Here is a 14,076-nt window from a genome sequence, read left to right as displayed (position 1 = left end):
AAAATGAAGATAATAGAAAAAAAAACACACCACAGAAACAGAAAATTATAGGCCACTATCCCTGATGAACCTAGATGCAAAAATGCTCAACAAAGTATTAGCCACTGGAATTCAACAGTACATTAAAAGGATCATACCCCATCATTAAGTGGGATTTATTCCAGAGATTCAAGGACGGTTCAACACCCACAAATCAATTAATGCGATATACCATTAAAAAAATGGAGAAAAAATCACATGATCATCTCATTAATGGATATGTTAAAGGATATACTTCAGGTAAAAGGTAAATAAGTGATCCAGCCAGAGATGCTGATATTCAAGAAAAAATGCCCAGTGAAAAAAGAGGCAACCAGGATGAACTAAGTAAAAATTGATTGTATAAAACAATAATGTCTTGAGTGTTAAAATATTTGAAATTAAAATACACAGCAATTATAGTTGGTATGGAGCTAATGCATCTCAATGTCATTGCATTATTCAAGAGGAAGGGAAAGTAATGATTAACATTAGACTTTGAGAACTTGATGACAAATGTAATTTTTAAAATAACTGATAAAAATGTGACCTATTTCGGTCACATTCTAAGTTAGGAAAGAGAGGAATGATAAAAATCCATAAGAAGGCATGAAAGGAGGGGAAAGACACAAAGAATAACACAAAGAGAAAGCACAAGATAATATGGTAAATTTAAACCCCAATAAAGCAATTATTACATTAATGTAAATGGACTAAGTACATAACATAAATATGTCTGTCAGGCTAGATAAGAAAACAACACTTAATTATATGCTATTTGTAAGAGACCCATCTGAAGTGTGAGGGCACAGAGAGGTTCAAAGTAAAAAAGATAGAAAATGACAAGTCATGCAAATACCAAAAGCAAGCTAGTGTAGCTATATCAGATAAAACATATTTTAGGGTAAGAAGAATTATTAGAGATAAAGGGGTCACCTACTAATGATAAAAGATTAAATTCATCAAGAAAATAGTAAATTTTAATTGTATATGAATGTGAATATATGGCTTAAAACTATATAATGCAAAAATTGAGAATGTTACAAGAAGAAATAGACACCATAGGAGATTTTAATGTATCTTTCTTGGTATTGACTGGACAGCAGACCAAGAATAAGGATGCAAATCAAAGAGAAGTTGAAGTTAATGAAAAATGTTTTAAAAACTGACAAAATAAAAATTCCAGTTATTTGAAAATGTCAATAAAATTGAATAATCCCTTGAAAAACCTAATAAAGGAAGCAAGAGAAATGGTTTCTTACTTAATAAATGGTATAACTATCCCTCAGGAAGATGGTATCGGAACCCCTGCCTCACACCATTTACTTCATTGAGATACAAGTTATCATATGGGTACAGTTTGCCTTGTATGAGTTTCAAACCTCATTGCCATAACCTAAGAAAAGGAAGTTATTGAAACTAGCCATTCCCTTCCTCCCCATCGACGTCACAGGGCTGTGCATGCATATTAAATGAATTTAATTTAGTACTTGCTGGTCAGGAAGAACTAACCATCTTTATTATTATCATCAGGGAACACTTATGACCTATACTTTGTGAATTCATTAGCTAAAAACAAAACTAGACAGAACTTGGAGAAGGTTTACACCCTTCTCCTGACGCTATGCAGTAATATGCTCAAACCAATTGAGCAGTAAGATTTTATGTTTCCTATGACATCCCACAGAAAATGAATTTAAGCATCTCTCAAGTCTTACAGATATCCTAGCAGAAACTTATTATATATGGTATCACCGTGGTCCCTGCTGGTAGCATTCAAGTCATAAATTGTTAACCAAATTATTACTTTTATGCCTTTTTAGTTTAGTTGGTTGGTTGAAGAAGAACCAAAACAAAAATTCAGAGGAGTAACTAGTAATCACATTTCAGCTGGAATAGAAGGTGAGCCAAAGAAGATATTTCAAGGTTCTCTTCGTAACTGAAAAACAAAGCCAAATTTTAAAAAAGACAAAACATTTAATAGGCATTTTTAAAACAATTTCAGTACAAATTACCACTTCAAATAAACATTACAGGGATTTTACTAATTGCTAGTCACCCAATAAATAATTTTTGCAGTTTTCCTTCCTGATGAAATTATTTCATTATGAAGCAGATTTTTAGCATATTACTTTGTTTGATACACATGTCAGGAGGATTTTAAGTGTCATGACTTTCAGCATCTTAAAAGTTTTCTTCTTTCACTGGAACAAATCTTTAAAATGGGCAAGAAGTTGGAGAAGATTCTGTCGTAGAAGGGAGTATAATCGGGCCATAGAGACAGTGTTGATTGTAAAGTACTGTGCCTAAGACATCCTGCAGTGAACTGTAACATCTTACAGACCAGGGATGAAAAAAGACTACAAGGTCACAATAAAAAGGCCTGTGTGGGAGCATCAAAGGAAGACTAAAAATTAAAAAAAACCCACAGAATGAAATCCCCAGGAGGGCAGCTGCTGTCAAGATTATTCAACTCTGCTGCTAACCTAGGAAACCTACCATTAAGCATTGATTTGAAAATAAATCAGGTGATTCCAATTGTCCCTTTTTTGAGAATGTTGATGTGAGACCCTTGCATGTTATCAACCCACTATCTTGTTCATTAAACTCGAACATTCATGATCAAATAGTATTTGTTCAGTTCTTCACGTTAAACTACTCGTACGTTTTCTTGTGACCTGCCTCCCAAAATCAACACAGTTCTGCTCGCTAATACTTACAATCTGATTCTTAAGAGCTCCTTGTGTGATGAGCACCAAGCTTAACTGAAATTCTGCTCTGTCTCCTGTTTATGAGCTACTTGCTATCTGGAACAAAGATGACCCTGAAAATCAGGCGTGTTCCCAGCACTGGAAACACCTGCAATGGTACTTCCATTCCCCTTGCCTTTCTGGCTGGTCATTATGCGTATCTGCTTTCAAATTCACCTTTGTGGTGGGAAGAGAGGTTATAGAGAATACGGCATTTGGATTAGGAAATATTCGATCCCATTCCCAACTGTATCCTATTAGTAGCTAAGTGAATCCTCACAAATCATTTGACTTCTCCAAGCCTATCACCCATCTTGTTATACTTTCAAGGATTGTGTGTTTACTTGCATTTGTCAGGTAAAAATGACTTACAACACTTACACAATACAGCCGGTGTTCTAAACAGTTAAGGCCAGAAACACCGTCTTTTATGGCTGGTCAACTACCACCTGTACCATATGTTGATAGTGCTGGGTCACTAATACCTTTTTATCAGTTCTCAGATGAAATAATTGTAGTTTTATTTGAGTGCCAGATTTAAATGATCTGCAGTGTATCTTGATAGAGGCAATGAGAAATAATTCTGGAATCAGAGGTGTCACTGGTAAAAAGAGCAAGGTATCCCACAGGCAAGATGATTACTGCCATCCAACCATTAGCAACTCGTACAGGAAGTCAGTCGCCAGTCACATTAGGGATAACACAGAATCACTGCTGTAGGACTCTATGACATGAACATGAAAGACTCCTAAACATGGTAGGTGGCACCCTAAGATTTCAACAGTGTGCTTATTAGCAAAAATATGCTATCTGCTCCAACTGGATTCTAGGCCTTATAATATTTTTAAAATGTAAAACTATGTATTGCTGATCCCTTTTTAAGTGTTTGAATAGGCAAGAAGTGGTGTTGGGAAATGTATAGGAAAAATGTGGAGGCAAGAAATAAACCAAAATAAACACAGATAAACCAGAAATGCTGCCCTGGGCTTTCTTATATATAGAGTCATGCGGTATTTTCCTTCCTAAAGTTGCAACTGGGCAGAGAGGCTGAAACAAACATTCTTCACGTTATAACAATGCAAATCAATATATTATGTGCCAGTATGACTTTTCACATTTTATGCTTTTACCGGGTGTGGGTGTAAGGGGAAAAAAATTCATTGAGGAGTCCTTTAATCTTTAATGGGGAATAGAGAGTGTCTAAAAACTGGTTTAAATAACACACTAGTGTTCAGGACAGTCGCAATTTATGGGGCAAGTCCACCAGACATAGTTCAGGAGTCTTTAGCCAGTTTAAGCTCAGGTTAAGCTCATGGTATATGCTTCAGAACCAAAACAGTGTATACGACACTGTATCCCACCTGATCAAGGCTAATACAAATGAACACAAATAAACACAAGAGCTCACAGGAAGGTACAGGCTATCATTTGGTTGACTTATTTGCTGCTCCCAGCTCCCATTAAAAAAAAAATCAGGTGTCAGTGGGCCAGGTATAGGTCTTAAGGGTCCCAACCACCCTTTAATGTGATCCTTTCTTTATGTGTCCACCTTCAGGTGGTTCACCAAAAAGTTATTCCAAATCTGTAAAATGCAAACAAAAATTTTAAAACACCGCATACACACATAATTGAAGAACCACTTAAAACTCAGTGGGAGAGAATTCCTTGGGCATTATCATCTGTATTCCCTTTCCTATAATCCATACACTGAATCTAACAAGGGGTTTCCCATACCCCTGAGAGGAAACTTAAAATCCACAAGTCTGGAATAAAACATGTCTTGGTGGCTGAATAATACTCTTATTGAAAAAAGAGACACTTTTTTTGTAAACTACACAGGAGTGAGGGAAGTACCAATGGTTTTCAGTGCGCCTTTAAATAGATGTCTCTTTCCACTGGGGTTCTAAGGCCGCATAGGGGCTTCTCCCTGTACAGTGAGGCCAGGAGAGGGATGCACACCTTCTGTGAGAGTGGCCGTCCAAGCTCCCCCCTCATGTTTTTGCCAGTGGGTCAAACACCTGCAGCACCGTCCTCTTGTCCTGGTCACTGATGGTCACCCAGCGACCAAGGTCTTTTTGCCTGTGCTCTGGCAGTGGCTGCTGGGCATCTGAGGCCCTGACTTGCACTGGGGCCACGTGGGTCCTCGCGGGGCTCCCGGTCCCTGAGCCCAAGGGGTCAGAGCTCTTGGAAAGCCAGGCATTGTTCAACAGGTTGGGGTGGTGCAGAAGGCTCCAGAATGGATCCTGATATTCGCCAGGGAGGGAGGCCGCCTCTGCCTTTGTCTCCTCTGTGCCATCAGCTTCCGGGCTCGTGGCGGGTGATGTGCCAAGAAACGCAGGTTGCGGAAAGAGGGTGCCCCCATCGGGCTGGCGTGCCAGGGGCCAGTCGCTGCTGCCGCGGCCACTGCAAACCAGGCCCTGGAGAAGCTGGCTGTCGCTTTGCAGAACCTGCAGGTGGAAGGCCGCTGGGGCTGACTTCTTCCTCCTCGGGGGAGCCTGGGGGACCACAGGCCGCACCCCCGGAGGAGGCGGTGTGGAGGCTCCGGCCTCGGGAGGGGTGTCGCCTGGTGCTGGCTTTCCACCGCTCAGCCTCCTCTCCGCCGTCTTCCCAGGCTGAAGTGTTCTTGGTTTGGGAACTGGGGGAACTGTCTCTGGAAGAGGGGTTTCAAGGCTTGTCTCCGGGGGTCCGACTGTAAAATGGACCGTCTGCTGCCCAAACGGTTCTTCCGGTGATTCGGGCTGAGAAAAGGCACAGCAAAGAGTAAATAAGAAGCCGGCCGGGGCAGCTGGGACTCAGGAGCACTCAGACAGTGGCAGCCGGGGGCTAGTGCCGCGACATTCTGGCAAAGTTGGGATTTGCAAATGTCCAAGGTGCAGAAATGCGACGAGGTGTGAAAGAGCACAGGAGAAACACACATTTATCAGGCGTACCAGCGGGTCCAAGGAAATATGCATGAAAGCTGTAAAACCAGGGCCACATGAATAACTTGAAACAAGTTTTCTCCTGTTCCCTTAGGCAATGAGGCTATGCTCTTCCTTTATTAAGAGCAGATCTCTCTTAATTTGACACCTATCTTTTTCTGAGGCTGCGCTTCAACTAGGCTGAAGTAATGCATGTTACAGCATTAAGCTAATTGAAGGACTAACAGATATACTTGCTCCTTGAATCTCTGATACCGAATGGAAGACCTCTTATGTCACTTCCTTGGTTCTGATTCAAAATTCTCACCAAGAAGCAAACACAAAGCGCAAAAGCAGGCTACCAGCTGTGTAAGCATCAGCATCTCAGTATTTCCTTTGGCTCTTTGGAAAATGAACTGAAAAACAATCCCTCCTCCAGCAGCCTTTCACTGTAGCTCCTGTGCAGCATGCTGGGAAAATGGATCCATTTCTGCCCTGGCTTTTACAAGAAGAGACAAGGTGAGTACAGGGAAAAAGAGGAAGACAGAAGTCTGTTCTGCAAGGTGGAATGGGAAACGCACAGATGCAACAAGCAGAAATGGGACACGCCAACCCGGGAAGCACAAAGCAAGCTCTTCCAGAACAAAGCACCCAGCCAAGGCTCACACTCTGTACAGGCGGAAAGGCACCGGCCATTCTGCAATGACTGGTCATGGGATTACCGGGCGTCCCGTTACTAGAACACTGAGATCAAACGGAGGATCCAGATGTCTCTATAGGCGCCAGTCTTTGAGCTGCTACTGTCCTGACAAACTCATGTCTTTGAAGCAGCAAGCAAGGCTGAGAGGCTCGAGGGCGAGAGCAAAAAACAATCTGCAAGAAAAGTGGCAGAAAAGCGGTGCAAGCTCCAGTCTGAGGCCACATGAGAACTCGTCCACATCGCTCATCTAGGAACTGGCTGTAGTTGTCCGAATGCAAGTAAGATCTGTCCTCGTGAAACCATGTGCACAGGACCCAGACCACACACAAAATGGAAATAATGGAACTCTTGGAGAAAAGTACCCACCAGGGGTTCCATCCAGGGACTCAAAGAGAACATTTAGGAAGTGTGATGCCTCCAAACTGTGCCTGTCACAGTGAGAAACTCTGGCTTTTCCTGCTCAGCTAGTGCCCAGATGCAGCAGGTATAGAGAGGAGAAGGCAACTACCAAGCACTCCTCTCAAGGATGGGGCTGTGTCCGGGGCTCAGGAATGTGCACTGAGACAAGACTCACGTGAGATGTAATTCTTATCTAACAAGACATTCCACGGTTTGGAGGCTCACGCTACCGGGTCCTTACCTTTCCTGTCCTCCTCAAGGCTGGCTTCTTGATGGCAGGAACTCTGGGTGCAGGCCGACGGGGCAGGAGTGGGGCCACCCCTGCTGTGGACTCTGGTTTGGAAGGCCCTTGGTCCCTCGGGGTTGTGGTAGTTAGGGCTTCTCCTGGGGTGCCTAAAATACACAATAGCATGGCTGAAGTGTCTAGGATGAGGTGATTTGCTACAAGGTTTAATCTTACATTCTAAGAGTAAATCACTCTTAGATTTACTAATGCAATGAATTGCCTTTACACTAAAAGAAAAAAAAATCTCTGAGGGTTGTCCCCAACCAGCCAGGCTCAGCAGCTAGCTTCTGCTTGCTTTCTCAGCAGGGATGGTGCTCTGGGGTCCGAGGATGGCCTTGGTGGGATCAGCAGTGCCCTGATGGCACATGCAGAGCTGTATGTGTGGGTGCATTTCTCTGGGGAGATGATCCAAAACTCCTCAAAATCTCTGCAGGGCCCATGACCGTGAAAATGTTAAGTTGGGAATCTGGGAAGATTTCAAACCTCAATTCTCTCCTTACCTCTCTATCCACAAAATTTTTTTTAAAAAAAAGGTTTTTTCAAGATATAATTCACATACCACAAAATTCACCCTTTTTAAGGAAACAATTCAGTGGTTTTTAGTATATTCACAAAGTTGTGCAACAATTACCATTAATTTCAGGACATTTTATCACCTCAAAAAGAAACTCCATACCCATTAGAAGATACTCCCTATCCCATCCTTTCCTCAGCCCCCTGAAACCACAAATAACTTTCTGTCTCCATGGATTGCCTATTCTGGACACTTTATATAATGGAATCACATAATACATGGCCTTTTGTATTTAGCTGCTGTCACTTAGCATATTTTTAAGAATCATCCATGTGTAGTGTATGTTCATACTTCATTCTTTTTTTGTGGCTGAGTAATATTCTACCGTATGGTACCACCATGTTTTATCCACTCATTAGTTGATGGATACTTGGATCATTACATTCATGTAATTTTAGTTGTTTCTCTTTTTAATAAAAGAAACCACTTGTGATGGTGTTATCCTATCATCAACCTACTGTTGGTTGGATAACACCAACCATAGTGTTTCTCAGTCTCTTAATTCATACCCTCCTTAAATGTTATTTGGGAATTCCAAGTAAGTTAGATACCCCAACTGGAAGCAAACTGACACAAGTAATTGCATGCAGCTTTTCAGTGAGCATGATCCCCCCTCTCCAGAAGAGATTCCAGTACAAAAGAAAACAAAAAGCCAAAAAATGTTAGTTCCTAGGGATTTTGAATGCATGGGGGAAATTTCAGGCTAGAATGTGATTAACATGGGTTAAGGGAAGTAACAGCAACAAGAGATTAGCAGGCAGCATGCCAGAACCCACACTTGCTGCTGATTTACATGAAAGCAGATTTTGTGCCTGCAAGCAGGATACATACCTAACTATCTCTTTTTACAGAGCTAGCAGAATAAGTTAGTGCCCCGAGTGTTAACTGTTTCTAAAACTTTTTCATTTATTTTGGTCTCTCCCTTAAGTGCTGCTTAATAATTCTGAGATTATTTTTAGGTACTTAACTGAATTTTTACACGGGTGACAAATCCTACTTGCAGAATTTTATAAAATGTTGCTAAAGGGTGCTTTCATTTAATGCTGCCTCCAAAAAAATAAAAAGTTATATTCCCTTCTAGGCCCCTTTTAATAGGAGGATGAAAAGAAAAGGAGAATCAGCTCTTCTCCTTGGCAGGGGACGGGAACCCAAGGGGTCACCCACCTCCTCTGGCTTCCAGGAGAAATCGGATGGCTGCCTCTGCCTCCTGAGCATTGGTCGTTTTGATCTGCTTGACATTATAAGGTTTACTTATCCCAGTCCTTGCTTTGGGCTTGAGGACAGAATCGAGAGGAAAAGCATATTAACACAAGTGCAACATCAGCCTTACCAGGCGCGCTCACTGCCTACTCCCCTGCACACGAGGGTGAGACGTACAGACCCCACCATATGGCGAGTAAAACACAAACTCCCATCTCTCATGCTGAGAAGAGGAATGCAGTATTTAGAGTTGACTACTGGGTGGTCATAGATTTTTCCAATGTGGATAAACCATCTTCTATCTTAGTTTCTATAACAGATAAAAGCTGGAATGCATCAACAGAGGCCACCCCTTCCGCCTGTGTTATTAAAACACCTTCCAGGTATATGTGTTCTCAAAAGGGCTTGTTCTACCTCTTCCCCTTGCTACCTCTGAATCCAAACCGCTGGGTCACCTTTGATGACCCACCCGCCTTCCCTCCAGTAAACCACTGAGGCTGGCTGACTCCTCCTCTGCTGTGGATGCATGAGCCCCTGGCCCAGCTCTCAGCTGCACCCTCTGGGACACACGAACGTCCACCCAGCACCTGGCCTCACCGCCCTCCTCCCTCACCTCTGTCCTGCTGACCTTCACCTTCCCTTCCTTGCAGTTCACTGCCATCCTCTGTGACTCTCCACCTCTAAACTCCTACATGACTGTTACTATTACTAGTGTTCCCCTTATTTAGGCCCTGTTTGATCTCTTTGAGCCTCTTCTCCTAAGACAACTGATCTGAATTTCTCCTATTTTCCCTTCTACCAAGCACTGCTCTATCCTGCAAGGTCAAAGGTGAGCCCCCGAAGAGCAGAGCGGCAGATGAGTCTGGAAACCAATAATCCTGCCATGCGGAGACACTTGGGATTTTTCATCAACTAAGTCACAGAGGTTTTGGAAGAGCTGGTGAACAGGTAGAGGGTTAAGGAATATAAATCTCTATATCTCTTAACAGAGGTGATCCCACATAATGTTGGGGCTGAGGATGAACCATGGGGCAAAACCCTTGGGTAGGAAAGCCCGGCCCGGTTCACTTTGAGCTGAACACAGGAGAACTCACTGCTTGCTGAGGCGCTCCTGGCAGCAGCTTGGCTGTCTGCAAGATCGAATACTGCCCGTCAGTGCCAGAGGAGATGGACACATCTGAGGCCGACTTTTTCACCATTAAACCAGCTGTGAAAACCAAGCAGAGCAGCAACACAATCTCAGTGAAACGCCTGGCTGCGGCGAGGCAAAGGCCCGGTCAGGCGGGAGCAAGGCTGACCCCAGACGCTGTCAGGGTCCGCGTGGTCTGTGGGCGTTCAGAGCCGCTACCAAGTTCCTCCCTGGGTTCTCTAACAGCTTGTGACCATGAATGTATTTTCTCTGTAGAAGCATTATTTGAATGCCAATTTTAATCTCACATCCTGGGGGGGAGAGGGGGGGGTATAGGGTTCAAATCTGATATAAAAGTCAATTCATTTTTAAGTGGTTTAAAACATCTACTGTTTTTAGGACCAAATTTAAAAAATGGTCTGTGGGCAAAATCTAAAACTCCCAAAGCAGGGGAATAAACTATATTAAATTATACTTGCAGCCATTAACAGATCATGTCTTAGAACAACATTTAATGAGCAGACATTAGACAAAATTAGACCAAACAAAATGAATACCAATTTTGTAAAAATAGTAATAAAATGTGTGTGTGTGTGTGTGTGTGTGTGTGTGTGTGTGTGTGTGTGTGTAAAACTGGGAGAAGCCTGAAGTCTCTGTTTAACAATTATCTCTAGGTTGTCAAGTGCATTTCAGAATCACATTTCTTTATCTATTTTTGTAAATTTTCACAATAATGACAAATTTTATTTTTTCTTTAATGTTTCCTTTTACTTTGCTGAAAAGTACAACTCTGAAAAGTAAAAAATATGCTTCAAAGTCACATGCTTCTTATGGCTCTGCTGTCGATTACAATTGGGATTTAGGCCAAGATGAACCCCGTTCTACAAGGAAAGCCCTCGGAAACTAACCTGAATGTCTGACTCACATTTTTTTTTAGCCAGTAGCAGGAAAAGGAAACAGTACAGGTGAAATACAAATTGCTCAATAGCACGTCACAAACTTATTTTCAGGCTATTAGGGAAAATTTGGTGAGCAAAAACCATTGGGTTTTGAGGAGCCAGGAAGATAGATACTATCCTCTGGGACCCTCCAGGGAGAGCCTGCCCCCAGGGCTGCATGTGTGGTTCAGAGGAAGGACCCCTGGGGTGCACTCCCTTCATGCCTTAAAGCACCAGGGCCAGGAAGAAGCTGCCAAAGTCCCTTGCTTGGCTGTGGGCCCACTTTTCCATTCTCTTAGGTTTCAAACTGAAAGCAGCTTAAAGCAAAAACCCAGCTATAGGAGGATGAAGAAAAAGTTTATAAGGGACTCACTCAAAATGCCATGAGAAATGCAACTATTCTGATAGTAAGACAAAAAAGGAGCCCAGGAAGGAGAAAGGCACTGTGGTCAGTCCAAGGCCAGGAGCAGCTGACTTAGAGCCATTTGTGCAGTTGCAGGACACAGGCATTATTCCCAGCAGGCATCGTGGTAAGCCAAAAGCGAGCAAAATCTTACTTGGAGGGGGGGGTCTCTGTGGTGGGTGAGGTGGCCGAGGCCTACTGGGAACCGACAGAGACCTACTTGGAGAACGGTGACGGAAATCCCCAACTGCTTCCAGCTCCTGCTTTAGCTCCACCAGGTCAGCATCATCTGGAGGACATGGTGGAACGTGAGTGAGGTGAGTCAGGGGTCACTCAGGTCTGCACAGAGCCAACAGTGGCAGGAGGACCCCCTGAAGGACAGCTGAAGCATGTCCCTCTCTGCTGGCACGGGGAGAGGGATGGGGCACTCAATGCCTGCTTGGAATGTTCAATGGAATTGTGGACAAGGTTTGCTGTCTAGACAGGACAGACACTGAAATATTTCACAGTGTAGGCGTGTTTCCTACTAAAAAAAAAATCAGAGACTTCCACACAGAGTAGAGAAGGAAGCTGATAATCAGAGGCCCTCCCTTTTAATTCCTTAACTCTAAAATACAACTGCTGGGAAGCTGAGAACATCTCCCTTCTGCCAGCAGGCAGCCTGCCGTCCCAGGGCAAGCTCCAAGTGTGGAGTGTCCCTGCTCACGCATCACGTCCCAGATACTGCAGCCCATGGGCAAATACTTCATGAGCTGTCCTGCAAACCTAAGGCGAAGCTTGGCATGAGGCAGTGACCACTTCTGTTTTATTACATGTACATTTGTTATTATTTGTACATAAATTCAGGACAATTCCACACCACAGTGCAGCCCAATTCATTTTTGGATGAGATATCCCATTCTGCACCCCAACAGCTCAACTCCATGTGTCTTAGAAGCTGGAGCTGGGGATGAGCAGGATTTCTCCTAACAGGGATGCCTGTGCACCCCAAAGCCTCAAGGAGATGGCCTCTCGATGCCTGCTAGGGGACGAGGCCACCCACCCTGCCCATGTTGCTCTATTAATTCTTCATTCAACGAGGCCTTTGTGCTCACACCTACCCTCCCCTTGAGAGGCTGCCTGAGTGATGGCCACCCCTGAAAAAGAGGGAGCCACTGTCTTCAGCTACTTCTGCCCCAGTGCAGGGCACTCTAGATGTGAATGCACAGAACCACTGTGACATGCTGGAGAAGGCTGCTGCTCCTGCATCGGGCAGCAGGTTCCAAAGTTGGCCCTGCCCAGTCCCCTGGGGGAGCTTCATGAAAGGCTGGACTTTCAGGGCCACAGCCCACCCCTGCCAAATCCACATCGCTAGGATCAAGCTCAGCAACCTGTATGTTTAAAAGCTCCTGAGGCTTCAGTGCAGCCAGGCTACTGACCAGCTTCTGGACCGCAATACAAAAGTCTTGGGCAGGGCGTGCGGTCTTTGCACCTCTTCCTGCAAATCACCTTCCTGGGAAGCATCTTAGCTCACTTCCACCCTGTTCCTGTTCTCAGCCTCAGTTCAAAGGCTCCAGACACAGGGCTAGGCTCCTGGACCTGCTGGTTTTAGCTCTCCCCCAACAGGGGAGACACAGTGACCAAGAGCTGGAAGGCACTTATGGCTGTGGATAAAATTGTGCCATAGGAGTCTGACGCTGAAACACGAGCTACCCTGCCTTCCAGCTCATGTAATCTCAGGGTGCTTTTAAATTTATTCAAAAGGGTCATTATGCAAAATAACCCAGGGACTTGCATTTCCATCTGTATGACCTTCAGTCTCTCTTTACCTAAAATGATACGATGATGCGAATGTAGACTGTTACTCTGCAATAATATGATGCTGTATGGAAGTAACGACACCCTTGCAACTCAGGACTCAGGCACTGAATGTCTCTTACGGGACTGAATCAGAAAAGGTTTGAAGAGGGAAAAAAAAAAAATCACAAATGTAAATCCGGTTCAGAGCTGTGGCCATTTACATGTAGAGAGAGGGAACAGGAGCTATCATGAGTCAGTGTGGACCGGACCAGCTGTAAATAAATAAAAAAATCACTAGAGAAAGTCATGTAGTGGTACTGCATTCCCGCCCAGGGCCCAGCCTCCACCACTTGCTACGACCCGTTTTCTAGCCCTTCCGTGGGGCCTGCGCACCTGCATTATGTGATGTCCCCCTGCTGAGACAGTGCGCTCAGTGCCAGAGGCTGTTCAGGAAAGGAAGGGCCAAGCTACCTTTGTAGGTTGGACGTTGCTTCTTCTTGGTGAGTGCAGGTGACTTGCTGGGAGGGGCCGCTGTGGAGGGGCTGGGTGCGTCAGGAAGGCCCTCTCCCCCTAGTTCACTGTCCAAGACTGCAGGCTGACTTAGCTCATCCCCCAAATCATCTTCATCATCCTCGAGAATATCCCCTTGAAGATGGACATCACAGCACACGATTAGTGTGGAAAGGCCAGAGCCTTTCCTTGGTGAGCCTATTTCAACACCAAGCCCTGTGGCTCATGTCAGAACATCTGCAGCACAGCCGCCAGCAGCCCAGGGCATCCACACATCAGCAGGTATGGGGCCCCAGTTCCATTCATGCCTGAGACAGGCTGCCCAACATCCTCAAAGCCACTGTCACTTAGGACGCCTCCGGGCCTTCGTTGCTGTTTCATGCACTATCCCTACGCGTGGAAACCACCCGACTGACGGCCTGGAAGGTAATGCTTGCCCTTCGAGCACCTGCTGTAACCTTTTTTGGGGTCGGGTTGTACAAGGGATCTT

The 14,076-nt window shown here is 44.4% G+C and overlaps 2 protein-coding genes across 19 annotated transcripts in view; one reads left to right on the top strand and one right to left on the bottom strand.

Moving 5' to 3' along the window:
• The window catches only part of SERAC1 (serine active site containing 1), a 70,584-nt gene extending 60,674 nt beyond the window's left edge, over nucleotides 1-9,910 (top strand). For 3 of the 6 annotated variants that reach the window (XM_073219835.1, XM_073219840.1, XM_073219839.1), the window contains one exon: nucleotides 9,135-9,536. In XM_073219835.1, coding sequence (XP_073075936.1) covers nucleotides 9,135-9,322 — 188 coding nt within the window. In that variant the 3' untranslated portion in view covers nucleotides 9,323-9,536. Of the gene's footprint in view, nucleotides 1-9,134; nucleotides 9,538-9,630 lie in introns of those variants that run through there. The other 3 variants (XM_073219837.1, XM_073219838.1, XM_073219836.1) reach the window with 3 other exon arrangements.
• The window catches only part of SYNJ2 (synaptojanin 2), a 97,484-nt gene continuing 85,383 nt past the window's right edge, over nucleotides 1,976-14,076 (bottom strand). For 7 of the 13 annotated variants that reach the window (XM_073219825.1, XM_073219823.1, XM_073219829.1 and 4 more), the window contains 6 exons: nucleotides 13,548-13,721; nucleotides 11,452-11,586; nucleotides 9,922-10,034; nucleotides 8,792-8,900; nucleotides 7,009-7,160; nucleotides 1,976-5,506 (listed from right to left, as the gene is read on the bottom strand). In XM_073219825.1, coding sequence (XP_073075926.1) covers nucleotides 4,760-5,506; nucleotides 7,009-7,160; nucleotides 8,792-8,900; nucleotides 9,922-10,034; nucleotides 11,452-11,586; nucleotides 13,548-13,721 — 1,430 coding nt within the window. In that variant the 3' untranslated portion in view covers nucleotides 1,976-4,759. The other 6 variants (XM_073219831.1, XM_073219822.1, XM_073219834.1 and 3 more) reach the window with 6 other exon arrangements.

Source organism: Manis javanica, chromosome 13 (genome assembly GCF_040802235.1).
Source record: "Manis javanica isolate MJ-LG chromosome 13, MJ_LKY, whole genome shotgun sequence".
Classification (NCBI taxonomy): domain Eukaryota; kingdom Metazoa; phylum Chordata; class Mammalia; order Pholidota; family Manidae; genus Manis; species Manis javanica.
Note: the sequence above shows the minus strand (reverse complement) of the source record. Positions and strands in the feature narration are given on the sequence as shown.